General features: G+C 41.6%; 1 protein-coding gene across 5 annotated transcripts in view; it reads left to right on the forward strand.

Moving 5' to 3' along the window:
* STARD13 (StAR related lipid transfer domain containing 13) overlaps positions 1-16,990 on the forward strand; it is a 297,105-nt gene that overhangs the window by 245,770 nt on the left and 34,345 nt on the right. For 4 of the 5 annotated variants that reach the window (XM_013302212.3, XM_055801536.1, XM_005241161.3 and 1 more), the window contains 2 exons: positions 12,407-12,478; positions 14,558-14,639. In XM_013302212.3, the coding sequence (XP_013157666.2) occupies positions 12,407-12,478; positions 14,558-14,639 (154 nt within the window). The remainder of the gene's footprint in view (positions 1-12,406; positions 12,479-14,557; positions 14,640-16,990) is intronic. The other variant, XM_027792021.2, reaches the window with a different exon arrangement.

Below are 16,990 nucleotides of genomic sequence, written 5' to 3' on the forward strand. Positions count from 1 at the left end.
GTATGGAAAGGAAACTAGAGACTTCAGCCAAAATGCTAAAAATAATAACTATACCAACACAGCCAAGTTGTCTGTTCCTTCCTCCCTCCAGTATGAACGAATAAATGTTTATGCACAGCTATCATGTAGGAATTGTTTTAACCTTATTTCTGCGTGTTGCTCTCTACGGACTGCAGCTTTCATTGCAGAGGGGACTCAACAACAACAACAAAAATCTGATGATTTGTCTGCAGAAAAATCCTGGAAGTTTTTTAGTTATCATTTCAGTTCACTGGTAAAACTGTTTGCTCTGTAATCTTCCCAATTGCACTTTCGAAGTGAATTTAGATGTGTATGTGCCAAGGTGTATAGAAAATGTCTGCAGCCACCTAGTAGTAGAAGGCAGGATCAGGTGAATCAGAATTAAAGGTGCTTGAGGAAGCAAATGAGCATTAAATACTTCAAACATCTTCAAAGATCTACACCCTCCCTACCAGTTAGGAAATTTAAATATCCTTAGAATTTTGGCCTTTGAGTTCACCACTTTGATATTGAAAGTTACCTGTTTCAATTCAGTAAAAATAAGAAAAATTTCCATCATGTGATGGATAATGGAAACTGTCTGAACAGCTGTCTGAACTGTAGCTCCACTGCTGTTGTAAAAAAGAACCTTTAATTTGACTTTCCCACATATAGTGCTGGTTTTGTGTTGGAGAGAAGTGTTTGGAAGGCGCTTTTGTAAAAATGGGTGCCTTTGTGAAGACAGAGTGAAGAAATACTTTCTTTTTTTAGTAACCAAATAATTGTTTCCCTTAATCTCTTTGTTTTTCTCATGACTCTATAAAGATCAGCATACAGCCATGTAATTAGTGGCTCTGGACTAGATCACACTGAAACACACACTGGTGTGACTCAGTTGTTTTTACATCACTGCACAGTCAAAGCAAAGGGTAAAATTTAGTTCACAATAATGTCTTTATGTAAGCATATGCTATTTCTTCAATCACTGAAATAATTTTTAAAAGTAGTAGAACCATAGAACAATGAAGGTCATCTGGTCCAACCCCTGCTCATGGCAGACCTAGCTTATCACATCACGTCTGGCACTGCCATAGGACCAGTCCAGCTCGAAAGAGGACAATGGACCGAGTTCAGAATATCTAGTTAAAGAAAGTAATGCTTCTGCTTACTATTAATTTACTAATTTTTCATTTCTTCATACGGTCACAAGAAGACATCCTGGCAGCTCTTAGCAATATTCTTGTAGTAAATAGCAGCTTGAAAAAAACATTAAACAGATATGGGTGTTTTGAAGTTTAATCTTCTAAGAAAAATAATAACACTAAAGTAGATATCCACAATTATGTTAAGCTTCATTTTATTTTTCACTACAGTCTTGAGGCATGATGAAATATGTTTATAATGTTGATGTACTTCAATGATAATAATTATGATATGGTTGTGAACCAGAAAAAGTTATCTGGGTTTGTAGGTATGGCTCTTGCCTGTACTTTCAGGATAATGGCAGCCCTCCTGTTACTGGATTATACGTAGATGAAAAATTCTTCCAGACTCTGGGAACAAGTGACATTCTGCTGTTTGGGGCTTAGTTTTTTTCAGAAGAAATACGCAGGACATCTTTCTCAATTGGCCCTTTCCTGGAAAGAGCTGATGAGGAAACAGTGGGATCTAAAGGCAGATCTGCTTGTAGCGTTAACCAGCTGACAACAGCAGATAAGACAGATAATACACCAGGTGGTAGCTCAGCACTGTGCATTGCATTTACTGTGCACAAGCCATGCATTCGGACCTCTGTCTTGAATATTTGAGCTCCTCTGTATGTGCTGTATCTTACCGATGTTTCTTGCACTACAAATTACTCATCTCACACAGAACTCCAAAAGAAAGTGCTTTAATCTTATTTTATGATAAACAAGCACTGAGAAGTCTTTTTTTATTAATACATCAAAGTATTATCTCCAAGGGGAGTTAGTTTCATATTAATGTTCCGTGTTTAATATAAATTCACAGCATGAAGACCACCTCGGATGGGTAGAGATTCTCTGATGTATATCTGATTGTCCACATGTAATTGAACATCTACAGCACATGAAGGGTATAATCAAGGAATAATTAGTATGTTGATAAGGCGTTACGTTTTGTTCTACTTATCTGCATAATTCAGAGAGAAAGTTTACGATGACAACATCTATCTTTTGGGGTATTGTTTACATTTTCACTCAAATTATAACATGAAGCATTCTCCTGCATTCCATAGTGCCTTTCATCTGATGAGCTCCAATTACTGTCTGACCAATTAACTTCTGTACCGCACACATGCAAGCCACGTTGGGTATTGTGGAAAAACCAAGCAAGGCATTGAAGTCTGAAACTTGACCTCTGGTTTAGGGCACTGAGCTTGAAAACCCTGACTTCCAGAGTCATTAAATATCTGTCTTGAATTGGAGTTATGAGTATCCATAAGAGCTGAAACTAATGCTCAGACCAGCACCACGTCCTCTTGGGAGCCCTCTGAATGAAAGGCCACTCCAGAGACCTTGTGCATCATGTACGCTGCTTGAATTCAAGCTGTCCACAGATCTTCCCTAGCCTTGCAAGAGATGACGTTTTTCAAAACCTTGCAATGACAGAGGGTAGCTGCAAGCTGCATGTAGTGGGGTCCATCTGCTGCACGCAAATTCAAACCAGATCTCAAGGGCACAGTATGAGCCAAAACACCTTGTGCAATTTACATGCACTGAAGAAACATAACTTGTGTACAAACTGAAGTATCTAGTGCTCCTGTAATTAAAGTATTAGTAATCTAATCAAAGAGTTAGTTCACGTACAAAGATAACTCCCTTAATTCCAGGCATAAAGCTTCCAGTAGTGGTACAGGTGGAATTGATACATATATACTTCCTATCAGCTACATCTCTCCCTGGTGTTATGCTTACCCTTCCTATGATTCTTTGGGTCCTAAAATCTAAAATCAATGGTTTCTAGTCTTCCTCAAGAAGAAAAGGGGTGTAGAGGAGCTTACAGCACTTCTTCATCCGAAATACTCCACTAGGAGGAGTATGATGTTGCTAGCGGAGGTATTTTCCTCCTCACCGTTGGGCTAGTTTGGAGTTATTTTTACGCATTTCCTGAAATAGTCACAGAATCACAGAATGGTTGAGGTAGGAAGGAACATCTGCAGGTCTTCTTGTCCAACCCACCTGCTCAAGCAAGGCCATCTACAACTGGCTGCCTAGGACCATGTTCAGATGGCTTTTGAGTATCTCCAAGGGTGAAGCCTTCACTACCTCCCTGAACAACATGCAGCAGTGCTTGGTCACCCTCACCCTAAAAAAGTGTTTCCTGATGTTCAGACAGAGCCTCCTGTGTTTCACTGTGTACCCATCACCTGTCATGGGGCACCACTGAGAAGACCCTGGCTCTGCCTTCCTTGCACCCTCCCTTCAGTTTTTTTATACACATAGATGGTATTCTCCAGAGGCTTCTCTTCCCCAGGCTGACCAGTCCCAGCTCTTTCAGCCTCTCCTCATCTGTCAGATGCTCCAGTCCCTCAGTCTTCTTTGTAGCCCTGTGCTGGACTCACACCAGTAAATCTGTATCTTCCTTTTACTGGGGAGCCCAGAACTGGGCCCATCACACCAGATGTGGTCACACCAGTGCTGAGAAGAGGGGAAGGATCACCTCTCCTGACCTGCTGACAGCACTCCTCCTAATGCAGCACAGCATGCTGTCTGCCTTCCTTGCCAGGAGGGCACGTTGCTGCCTCCTGTTCAAGTTGGTGTTCACCAGACCCCCAGGTCCTTTTCTGCAAAGCTGCTTTGCAGCCTGTGGGCCACTCATTCGCTCTTTCACTCTTCAAAAATAGAGGTCAAATAGAAGCTATACAAGATGAATATGTTACATGAATATATAATAAGAACATATATGAATAGGTATATCAAACTGTGATGTTTCAATGACTGATTATTAACAATATCTATTAGATACGGAACTGCCAATGGTACAACATAAAAATCACTATATAGCGCATCTGGGTGGCAATAGAGCATACAGTGGAAAATCTTCTAACACCAGCTGGGCTCAACATTTCCCTTTTCAGTATGAACTTGGCAGCTATTTTGGTCTTCAGGCCACTCTTTGGTCCATAATACATAGAAGTTTAGATGCTGCCTAGATCTCTTAATTTGGGAACTTAAAGCAGAAACTCATAAAATGAGTCTGTTTTCAAAATTTGGCCCATAATGACTCTATGAGTCACCAGAAGTTTCAGAATAGATCCCAAGGGATGGGATCGTTATCCCTTTCTCTACCTATTTGATAATGTTCCTTCCACATTAAAAATACAATAGAATTTATATTAGAGGCCTTAAAGACTCACATTTTCCAGACATTTACCCAAACACATTTTTCAGTGGACATGCAGTGCTCACGGATCAGAACGCTGTTAATTCTCAAGTCAGTGGTGCTCGGCTTTTGAATGGCAGGCCAAATAGGTGGGAAGGGCAGCATGGTACTGAAGAACGGGTGGGTGGTACTCTGTCCTCAGAGTCTGTGCTGAGCCGAGACTCATGGGGGCTGTCAGAAGGCAAGAAAAGGGATATAAATCCTAATGGGGAAGGGGGAGGATGTGGAGGAAACCAAGCTTTTAATCACTTCTGCCCATTAGCAATACCAGAGAATTTTTCCTAAGACTAAAGGGAGGAGAGCCTGGTGTCCTTGTCAGATCCCTCTATATATATATATTATTTGAATTTTATCTATCTCATAAATCCCTTTAGTAGTTTCAGCTGGATAAAGTATTCTTCTTGTTTCTTGTCATAAACTGCTGCAGCGTTCTTTTATGCAGCTGCCACATTTCATCCTAATGCAGCTGCATTTCACCCAGGGATGAAGTGATCCCTATATATAACTTTCGCATCAGTTTTTATAACCATTTAAAGTGCTTCAAGATGAGATGTGGGATGCAAGCTATTGTTTTATTAGTGTCATCACAAAGTGCTGCATTGTACAAATCAATTGTAAGCTAAGAAGAAAAGTGGTTTCGAAGTGATACTCGGAGATAGGGAGAGAATTTTGGGGTTAGGAGGGTTTTAAAATCTTGTTTCAGGAACTTAAAAGGAAGATAAAAAAAAAAAAGGAAACTAACGTGGAATAAGGTTGTATAAACTGAGTGGACATGTGGGACAGTGGATAGGAGAGATGTCAGAGAAATGAATGGCAGAGAGTGAGTTTTAAGTGACTTCAGAGTGGAAGACATGGAAAGAAAAGGAGAAAGAAAACCCAGTAGTAAATAGAAAGGATTATGATGATAAACAGCAACCAAAGACCTTGAGAGGACACTCAAAGGAAGACCCAAGTCTCTTTGTTTTATCACATAGCTAAGCCATATAACAAGACGTGACTTCTCAGCATCAGTTGGCACTATTAACGTCATTGCTGTGCTATTAAGGTTATGTCTGAGGCTGTCGAATGTTAAGACAACTTGGTGTCCAGATCTCATTGCATTCTCATGTTTAGGTGCCTGATTGTGCTGAACACCCTGTACCTCAGCAGAGGGAGTTACTTAGACATCTGCGTAATGGGGTAATTCCCTGGGGGAACTGATTTTATGCTAAAGACTCTCAGGGGCAGTAAAGGCTGTCTGGAAGGGTCGCCAGTTACTCTGAATCAGGAGTCCCTCAGGTTATTTCTTGCTGCTGATGGCTTTGTGTGTCCCTGTGTCCCTGCTGACTTGTGCTGGCTGCTTCAGTGGCCCCTGTGAGTCACCTCTCAGCTTAAAGAGCTTTGGGAGTGTAGCACATTGTACAGAGGTGTCTCCTACACTGCAGAGTGTTAGTGTTTTCCCTGCTGTTGTGATGCTATTTGCATAGCTGCCTTCCTGGTATTAGCATGAGGGAAATCATTCTGTTGTATACCTGGCTCTGATGAGATGCAGACGTAAAAAATATTAATACAGATACTGATCCCAGACCTCTAACGTTTCATGCCCGATGAACCTGCTACGAACCTCAGGCCCACCAGTTTTACCAGTATCCCATTAATTTTGGAAAGGAATTCAGCATAATGCTTTCAGCCAAAGGGGACTTAGGTTCCTAACTTCTTGCGGGAATAACACACCTCTCTTCTTGGGACATGCAGCCTTATTTAAGATAAAAGTCTGACGAGAACTCTCCCAGCTGGGCTGTGCAGAGTTTGGTTGTAGCCGGGAACAAAACAATTGTCATAGTGGTTGAAAGAAACATTTTATATAGTTCCAGGCTGTGTCTGAGCAACAGAAATGTCAGTAGCTCAGGAGGAAAAGCTATATAAGGGATCGTCTAACCAGGAAAAAACAATCTCATAACACTGTCTTTGATTTCATTTATTCCATTGTGGAGAATCCTTTTCCAAGTTTGTGGTGGCAGCAGTGAGTAGTCAAGACAAGACTCCAGCTCAATTTTGAGCCCACTCATCTCCTGACCCTGGTGTCCTTTGACTATCAATTTTATAGACTGTATTTTAAAAAAATACTTTATCGGTTCAGATTGCCTTCTTTTTTTTTCATTCCTCCCTTTTCATTAATCTCCCTGTCCTTGTGCTACAAGGTAGAGTGAAGAGAAGTTCCCAATTTCCTATTTTTATCTTAGCCCTGATTTTGTACCTTTTTATCATAAACCTTCCTTATTTATCTGCTCTCCAAAGTAAACAGTCCCAATCTTTTAATCTCTCAGCATATGGGATTTTTTTTTCATGTCCGTAAATAGTCATGCTTCTCACTTTCAGCCTTTCTAAGAAGTCAGAGCATGAATGGACATCATCTGGCTATTATTCACCAAGTGTAAAGGATTACACATAAAGAAACTACTCATGAGCTTGAAAGGATATTTTTCTATTGACATTTTGAGTTAAATTTAGCCACAGTAGTTCAAAAGGTCCGTATTTTATTGTATTATTACTAGTACTACAATATTCTGCAAAAGCTTAAGGTCTATTAAAATAACACTTTGACAGCTTTATTTGTTCCTTGCTTGCAAAACATAACCTTGCCTCTAATAGTAATTATATGGCATGATATAAAATAATTCCAAATGAAATTCCACTTTTGAAAACCTTATTATCAGGATTTATTGAAGAGTACATATCATAGAGTAGTAAAATCATACAAATTCATTGTATGCTTATGTTTTATTTTGTGATATATTTGTACTATAAATGGTAATTTTACGGGTGCATGGTGCAATTACCCTTGTGTTATTATTGGAATTCTTCTGGAAAAGTCCTACAGAGTGGAAGGGAATGGGATAAAGCATTAGACCTCTACCTGAAAGCATTCCCTCAAATGGATTTCTCAGGAAATCATGCTAAAAGCCTAAATAATTTCAGAGACACCAACATCCTTTGCACAAAAGTTTATGCCATCCTACAAATAAAACTTCAGAATTTTCTCTTTTAAGGAATCCTGGTGGGTACAATACAACATGAAAGGTTACAGTAAATTGTATGTCTTTATTAAATTCCATGGGACTTCTTCCTTAGGGAATGTGAAAGGTTTTGTATTTTTCCATGATCAACACCAACCTGCCAGCAGCAGGTAAGCAAGATGATAATCTAGTAGTTAAGGTATTAACCTACTCCTTGCAAGCTATAGATGTGAGCCTCTTTTACTGTGGGTTTATGGTCCTTGGACCATTTATGACCTTGGAAAGTCATCTTTTCTCATATTGACAAGTATTTTCCTGTTCTTTGGAACGTAGCACCTTTACCCTACTGTAATCTAATTTCTTAGTTCAGAAGTAGCTTTGCAAATGCCACTCAATGGAAACCTGTCAGCCTTTAGTGTTACATGGTAGCTGAGTGACAATGGAGTGGTGGGATTAGGTCTCAAACATTTGGGATTTGGTCTGTCCAGACCAGATTTCCAAGGGTATTAGTCACTGATGAGTGACATAGCTATATTTTTATGGGCATTTAAGGAGTCAGGCACCTAATTCCCACCAACCTTACATATAAACTGCTTATGTACTTCTGAAGTGCTTTAAATCCCCATCTGTAAAATAAGAATAAAAGTTACACAGGGAAGTATCCTAAAGACTGTGAGATATAGGGGGATGACAGTAATAGTGGACATTGAAGTAACTCAAGACTGGGCTGCAAGAAGAGGCAGAAACACACTAGATCTGTTCTCATACAGCTTCAGCCTGAGCTGAACTTTCCTATAGATCCCGCCTGCCCTCATGAGCACTCTTCTGGGAAGACGTCAGGGTGGTGACGTGGCTTGCTGGTGACATGACAGGTATATGGGACACAAGTGATGCATCAAGACCAGCAAGGCAAGGCTGGAGCTCTCCAACACAGTGTCTATAGCTACCCTGACCCTGCCTTAGGTATAAGACATGATCAGTCTTTCCTCCCCAGGAGTATTCTCTGGTTTACCTTTCAGACAGGTCCAAGCAGCTCCTGAAAGTAAAAGGGGTTATTAAACCCAGGGCTGACCTGAGCCTCCAAACTGACCCTAAAATGCCAGGTTGATGTTGTTCTGGAAGATGCAGTACAAACTCTGTCATCCCAACAGTTTTACTGCTCTTGAAGGAGGACCTCCTCTTGAAGGCAAGGACCAAAAGTTAATGTAAAGCATAGCACCAGCTTAACTACCTGCAAACCCTCTGAGCTGTAATGACACTGTTACTCTGCTCCCAAACAACACTCGCAAGAGTGAGACCTCTTCTACTTAACATACCTGCTTGGGATGGCCACTGGAGCTCACTGGCTGCACAGTAAAATGCACTCCTTTCCAATGACTTGATTAATCATTTTCTCTATCACTCCCAGATATTTTATCTTAGGTCCAGTAAATTAGATTTAAGTGGTGAAGAATTTAGGGGGAATAAAAAAGTAAGCATAAACAGTTACAGACAGATGAATAATAGCATTTATCACATAAAGTTGACATGAACATAATAGATGAGATAATTATGTACCTTATTTATTCTGGTTGCTTTCTTTCACTGTGTTGTGCAAAGGGATATCTGAATCTTAAGCAAAAAATCTAGTTTAAAAAAAAAGCGAGAAACACCAAAATAGAAGATAGAAGAGACAGAGGTAGAGTGGTAGAAAGGCAGAAACAAGAAGAAATGCTGATGTCTAGGCAGGAAAAGGGAAAGAACTGTAGTATCTAGGTCTTAGCACCAGTATTCACGGACAGTGTTAAGGTCCCAAACTAGAAAATTACTCACATGATTTTCTCTTGACAGGTCAATTTTCTCCAAACAATTTTTTAGACAGTTCTCCTGCATTCTTTCATGTGAGAAAGGACTGTCCCAGTGATTTGGGTTTTTTTGGGCTTGTTAAAATACAGCTAATGTGGACTAACCAGGACCCTTAGAGGATCTCGGTCAGCTTGCTAACTCAACAACAGACCATTCCTTGTTTTGGGGGGTTAGTGTTCTGCCAGTTTAGAGGGTTGAGCTAGAGCTTTGAAGGGTTGGCCAGGAACTGGTGTGGCACAAAAGGAAGCAGTAGAAAGAGCCAACTGGCGTTGGGTAGATGGGGTGAGCAGACTTTGGGTCATGCCAAGGGAGATGCTGCTTGTGGGTCGGTGGTGGCTCACAAGTTTCTGGGAGGAGCTGAGGCTCCTGCCAGCCTCAAGCAGGTAACTATGAGCTGTGTCCTCTCTAAAATCATTCTTCTTGGCATGACGGCCCTTCTCTGTGCTGTTGACAAGCTGCCTTGGAGCCACTTGTGAATACATGTGGTTTTTGAGGTCCTTCAGGGTTTCACCAAGACCATGCAGGTGCTGCAGGCTGGTTCAGACCCCTGCATTAGCTTGGACACGGGAACAGAACTGGACCAACACTACAAAAAGTAATTTCTGCAACACTTCATTGACAGCTTCAGTGTGGTCTTTTTGATGACTTCTCAAAAAGTCTTCATTGATGTTTAACCAGCAAGTAAAAAAAAAAGCAAATATTAGAGTATGTGCACAGAAAAAGAAGGATGAACTGAGCATCTCAAATTATGTTTTAAGCATTACAATATTCAGAAATGAAAGCATCTTTATTGCATTCTGAACTACAACTTGGATAACATGCCCAGAGCAAGATAATAGAAATTGCCTTTGGTGTCTGATAAGGAGTAAATCCTTGGTTGTGCCTTTTCACTTAAACTGTAGGAGCGGCCAAGAGGGGAACAGGTGCCTTTAGCCAGTGGAAATACACTTGTATGAGCAAAGTCATATATCTGGCTGGGCCAGCAGCACATTGCACTTCTCCCCTTCTGCTTTCCTCTGAGTAAGACCAGAAAGGAAAGAGAGAGATGGGATATGCGCTGGGCACTGATACATGTCCAAGACCCAGTATCCTGGAATCTGACTTAGCAAATCTTATTCAAGGCTGAATCTGTTTGTTTGAGGTGGTCACCCAGAAAATGAGAATACTCCCCATAGATGCTTCCATGGAAGACACAGAGTCGAAGTTTTGAAGAAAGATGTTAATCAGTCAATCATTTTTGACTGGTTGCAGTGTGTTACAAACAAGAAAAAAATCAACCCACCCACCCCCACCCCAAAAGGGTGAGATTTACTTCCTTGGGTACTCCCTGCAATTATTCACCCATTGCAACCTGAGATTTTTTAGATCTCACTTTGGCTGCAGGAAGATTCCTCAGCAAACTCCTCTGAGTAGCTAACTGCAAAAAACATTGAAATATGATAAGCGTGTAAGAGCATTAAATGGTAGCATTCTCCATCACCCACAGCCTCTGTTAGTTGTGCTTCCAGGCCAGATGAAGCTAGAATGTACGTACAGCTGTTCTGAGTTGTAAAATACATATTGAACTGGGATTGATTCATCTGTGTTTCATGAGATTGAATTAAGCAAAATAAAAAAGTATAAAGACTTGTCTTTTTTCCAAGTATTTAATAAAAATAGGCAGTCTCACTGGAACATAATAGAGATGTGCTTTCAGCACACAGATGTGCAATAGTGAGAGCCACATTTTATGTAAACTGCTCATTCTTTTGTGCAGTGTTAAGAACTGAATGTACTTTCATACTCCTTTTTTTGGCCTCAACATGCACTAATGTCAAAGCAAATGAAGACCTGTTGGTAAATTCTTTTCAGCACTGCTAATGATCGCAGCCATTGCAGAGCTGTTACTGGCTGTCTAATCATCTTTGGAAGTCCAGCTTTTGATACATAGACCTTGTGTTCTGAATTTTGATTTCTGCAACAAAATTTGCTGGCATTTAGAGATCAGAAAGGTGTTTGGGTCACATACTGTACAGTATATTCAAAGCAAGTTTTATGGTGAGCTTCAGTGGGTGAAGTCATCAAGGGTATGAGTGACTTGAGCAGAATTACACGGCAAAAAATTCATGCCAGCATCTCCTATCTATAAAAATGTATTTTAGTAGAAAACAGATTTACAACTGGAATATTTTTTGCATGCAAGTCAGAACAAGCAGAACAAGGGTCTGATTTTCTTTTTCCAGTTCCATTCCTTGCATTATATTTAGGGGTTTGTGTTATTGCTGCCTAGATTTTACAACCACAAATGTGCCAAAACCCTTGACTAGTTCATTCAGGTTGAATAATAAGCAACATAAAATGTCTACTTTCTTCAACACCTGCACAGTCTATTCCTTTGTGTTTTGCAAATGTAAGAGGTGCAGGTATGTGTTTTGACTTTGATCTTGTAAACTGGAACTGTACATGTGGTAGATCCTGATCTGTATCTGGGCAGCAAGGACACATTGCCCAGGTTTCCCCAGAAGCCCACGTTTATCTGGGCGAGCGTCTATTTTCAGTTGTTCTTCCAGCTGCTGTGGGAGCAGCTGCACACGCAGGCAGTGTGGGTGCTGGGCAGAGCTGGACCTGGCACGCTGCTTTCCCTAAAATAAACCGACGGAGCTTGGTAAAAATTGAGGTACCCCACTGTCAGCATGCATTGGTCATCTCAGAGGTTGGGTGCATAACCATGTGTGACTGCTGGAGTGCACAAAGTCTGTTTCACTGGAGACACTTCAAAATTTATCCTCGGTTTTTGTGTAGCTGACATGTATTTACTGCTGCTTTAGTAACTGCACTGTGTGGATCTGCCTCTCCCATGCAAAAAGCTTTTAGGTCTTAGGTAGTCCCCCTCTCAAATATGATTTTCTTCCATTCCCTCATGCTCACCTTTCCCTACTGTCACCTCCAGAATCAGGAGCATCTATTGTCTTGTCCAGCTGATGATTCCCTCACCTCTATAAAGTGTTATATATAAGGTGTTATATATAAAGGGTGCTATAAAGAAATACTTCAGAGTGATGACAGTACTTTTAAGCAACCAACAGCTATTACCAAGTCTCTTTGTTATTTCCGTGTAATTAAAAGAACTTCTAATGCGAAATAACAAAGTGTGAACTTTTTTCTCTTTTCTTTCTTCTCAGAAATCGAAGCAAAGGAGGCGTGTGACTGGTTACGTGCGGCTGGATTTCCCCAATATGCTCAGTTCTATGAGGGTAAGTGGGTTTTTCTTCTCTTTTTGCAGTACTGAAAGTGCACTGGGCCCTTGCCAGGAGAGATTGCAGACGGCCAGCTCTACATTTGACTGAGTTATGGCCATGGCTGGCTGCTTCACAAAGCCTCAGCTGCTGGAGTCATACCAGTGCCTAAAGAAAAGTAAGATTCTTGCCCTCATAGCCATGGGAAGAAAAAAAAATGAGGGACATAGTTTGTGTAAACCTCAAATGTTAAAAAAAAACAAGTAAAAAAATCCAAATACATAGGTCTCTCTTTATTTTAAACTTCCTGAACTGCATCTAAAATAAAACACTGAAAGTTAATGAAAACTTCAATCTTACTGAAAATTTCAGTCTTACTGAAAATAAGACTTAAAACTCTGCAAAGTTACCAAAAGGGAATAATCTGAGCTGCATTTCACATTTGCAAAGCAAGAAAAGCTTTGGTGCTAACTCAAAGCAAATGGCTGTGTCCCCTCCCTAGCTGTACAGTTTGTGCCCAGCGAAGCGGTGTCCCCGAGGCAGGGCGAGTGGCTGCACTGCTGCTGCCTCCGGGAGCAGTTTGGTGACTGGGGTTGGGTTTTTCCTGCTCTCCCTAGCCCAGTGCTGAGAAGGAAACTGAAGCTGATGCAGCTGATCCTCATTTTCCTCAAACTGCTTATTCTCTCCGCCAGAGACACAGAGCCAGCTCAGGCCCACTCGGGCTTATTAGCCGAAGTGCAGCTCTGCCAAATGCCGCTGGACACCTTCCAGGGTCAGCTTGGGTCTGGAGGCAGCACGGCTCCATGCATGGAATGATGGCCAAGAAACCTCACGGGTCAGAGCCAGCTCTGCAGAGAGCCAGTTGGACAGTGTCCATCCCCTCATGTGGGACTGGGGGCAGTGGGAACATGGTGCTGAGGACACCTCCATGGCTTCTGATGGCCAGCTGAGGTATCTCAAGGCTCAGGTGCTAGGCCCTGGGTCCTGATGGTGCTCGGTGACTAGGAGCACCATGCAGAGATGCCCAGGTGGCTCTGCGGGAGCCAGGCAGGCTCTGTTAAACCCGGCAAGGAACTAATAAGCATGCCACACCAAAGCTGACATAGATGTGTGTCTGTCACAGTCCCTGGGTGCTCAGTAATACTTTTGTGTCTGCTTTGTAATCAGAGTAACTCAGATACCAACTTCCCCAGAGGAAGGAGAGCCTGCTGCCTGATGAACTCAAAGGAATGTTCCCTCCAAAAAACAACCTGTGCTGGGCTCCCACAGTTCCCATGCAGTCAATACATGCTCTAGACAGTCTGTGTCTCTGAAAAAAGGTCCTTTTTACAGGCATCCATTATGTCAGTGTTAAGCACTAGTGTCTGAAAATGCTGGCTGCAGTTCCTGTATCACAGCATCCTGCTGTGGTACCTAAGCATGGCAGAGCAATCTGGAGAGCAGCCACAGCACTGGAACCCATCCCACTGTTACAGAGCCCACTAATGTGTTGCAGCCATGTCACTTTTCATTACAAATGTCAGCTTCCAGCACGCTAGTCTGGCTTTTTAGTTAATATTGGGGATTATAATTCAGCTCATTTTTTTTTGTTTCTTTTACTTGAGTAACCCTTTGTCTGAAATTGTTATTGGGGGCTGTATTAAAAGCAAAAAACACAGAACGTTTCTGTTCCATGGGAAAAGTCTGATGTGGTATAATAATAACAACGAGCAAATAACTGTGATGAGAATGGAGAACTTTGTTGCTCATGTGAATGAAGAAAGTGTGTTGGCAATTCCCTGATCTTATTCGTTTGTGCTAGGCACTAAAAAAAAAACCAACAAACCCAACAGCTAAACAATTAAGTATCTTATTAAAGCCAAAATGAAATAATCTTGCTGTCTCTTTGGTGCACAGGACATTCAACTGTACCTTTAACAGGAAAAAAAAAAAAGTGACTGAAGGGGTCACAGATACAGCTGGAAGGGAACCAGAGATGAGTAAAATTGGCCGTACTAGGTTTCAGTAAGCAAGCACATGCAAAGCATTTTAGATGTAGACAATGTATTTTCATTTGACTAGCAAGCAGTCATCTTAATATTGTGTCTCCTTTTATAGACTCCCAGTTTCCTATTGACATTGCTGCAGTAAAGAAAGATCATGATTTTCTTGACAAGGACCTTGTAGAACCTCTTTGCAGGTAAATAACACCCAAAGTTTCTTTTCTGATAATTTAAAAACTTGAGGTGATTTATTATTGTTAGCATAGCAGCAGAAGCAGCAGCAGAGATGTTTGCTTGTCCACATGAATTAAGCAATGATATCTATAACATTATCATTCTGAATTCATTTCTCTTAAGGAAAATCCTGGAGTAGGACCCCCACTACACTCATATGATTTGAGAAGACCCAAATCCAATGGATTTGAAACACCTGCCTTTTAAGAAAGGTCTAACAGTAGTAAAAGCAAAACCTGAACACGAGAGGTACATTTGAGTTGCACACAAATAACCCTTATATCCAAGCACAACAGAAGAGATGAAACTCCATTGCACAGAATCCAGCAAATACTTTCTCTGGCAGCAGACGCAGTGTTCATGCCGCTGTGATTCCATCGGTACTCTGCTTTTGGCACCAGTAACAGAAGTGGGACCAGAACCCCACAGTACTACAGTTGCTACAACTAATGACTGGTTTGCCCCTCCCAGAGGGCTTGTGTTTGCTGTTTATCTAGATTTTTATACTCTGCCTGTGATGAATGTATCGTATTGCATTGCTCAAGTACTGTCCCCCAGGACTCAAGAAGCAGCAATTCTGTGGCAGTTTTGCAAAACCACATTGCAGAGGCATTGTTCCCCTCTTCCTTCTCCTGTGCTCAGCTCAGGCTGGGTTCTGCTTCTCTCCTCTTCAGTAAGGACAAAAGAGCATCTGGCCCCTAACCAGGCAGGCTTTATTACACGTTATGGAAACTTTCACAATATCAACATCGAGATAATTGGACAAAACTCTGTTACCCCTTCTGCAGCTGTGGCTAATGTCATCAGAGAGCGTACGCTGTTCCACTACACATAGTACTGTGCATTGCAGGGATTAATGAGTCTGTGATGGGGTCTGCAGAGAGGGTTTCTGAGAATCACAGAAAATAGGGATGGAAGATAGTGCATCTAGTCCATTTCTCCTTCCTGGGCTATGCCGTCCTTCCTGGAGGATCCAGGCAATTCCTGGACATAGCTGTCAGAATACTTTCCCTGGCTGCAACTGAGACCTGTTGCTTCTCATTTCGCCTATCATGGTTATGGAGAACAGAATCTTCTCTTTCTCTGTGTAACAGCCTTTGTGTCTGAAGATAAATCAATAGGAAAGGCTTGGATCCTTCAGCGATTGCGCTCAAGGATGCCAGGGAGCAGAGTAACTGTAGAGACTTGATCCACTGCTATCCTCTACAGCTTGGTGGGAGGGATTGCTATGCCCATGCCTGAGAAAACCTCCCTCACACACATACGTGCATCCCCCTGCTTCAGTCTGGCATGGTGGAAGACATAGTTTGCTGTAGTTTAGGAACTGGAAAGTAGTAGTGGTAGGAGGTTGATATCTCTTCCCGTCTGCCCTTTCCCAGAAAGTTAGAGGACCATCCTAAAGTGGCAAGTATGATGTCTGTCCCTGTCCCTTTCTTGTGAGAGCAAACAGTGAGGTGCAGTCTTGCATAGCTCTGTGGCTCTCCCCAGTCTTCTCTGAAGTAATTGGCAATGGTAGTACTTTAATCATGGTCACCAGGCATCCAGCACCTACACAGCTACATGGGAACAGCTCATCTCTTGCTCCCCTGACCTCTCTGTAGACTCACAGATACACCTGCAATTACACTTGGTTGATACATTTATAAGGATTTCTTTGTGAGCTGAACAGCTAGAGGCTGAAGGGGTTTTCTTTTATTAAAAGATGAGATTTTGGAAATTAAACTTGCAGCTGGGTAGATGTACTCATTTGACAAAATGCTTTGTATCAGTCTAGATCAAGTGATACTGCTGAGACCTGTAGTACATAAGTACAGACAGAGATCTTTCCAAACTATTTTATTCAAAGGATAATAAAAATAATAAAAAAGGAGTTTATGACTATCTAGTAACTTTTTCTGTAATGATTTTATTCAGAAGACAACACCTGTTGACTTCAATTTTTGTGGGAGTTTTAGATCTAAAAAAGGAATAACACCTCATATACTAGTTCAGTAGAAATACAAGTGTTACGTACAGGTAATCTTTTCAGATTGCAGACATTTAATTTGCTGTAGCTCAGCAGCTCCAAACCTTTAGCTGAGATCGACCAGTAAAAAGCAGTTGTGCAAAATGTCAAGGTTCAGGTTCATCAGAAGCAGCAGAGTGTCAGCCACTGCCCCCAGTAGCAGCTTTGTTACTGTGTAAGTTATCAAACCAGCGTCTTCCAAGTTTTCCAGTGTACTGGAAATCCTCGTAGCTTGGCTGTCCGCTGTGGCTGGTTTTCTACCCTTGCTTTGGTCTGTTGCAGCATTACTACAGGGTGCATGCCAGTGTA

This window comes from Falco peregrinus, chromosome 4, assembly GCF_023634155.1.
Source record: "Falco peregrinus isolate bFalPer1 chromosome 4, bFalPer1.pri, whole genome shotgun sequence".
In the NCBI taxonomy this organism is placed as follows: Eukaryota; Metazoa; Chordata; class Aves; order Falconiformes; family Falconidae; genus Falco; species Falco peregrinus.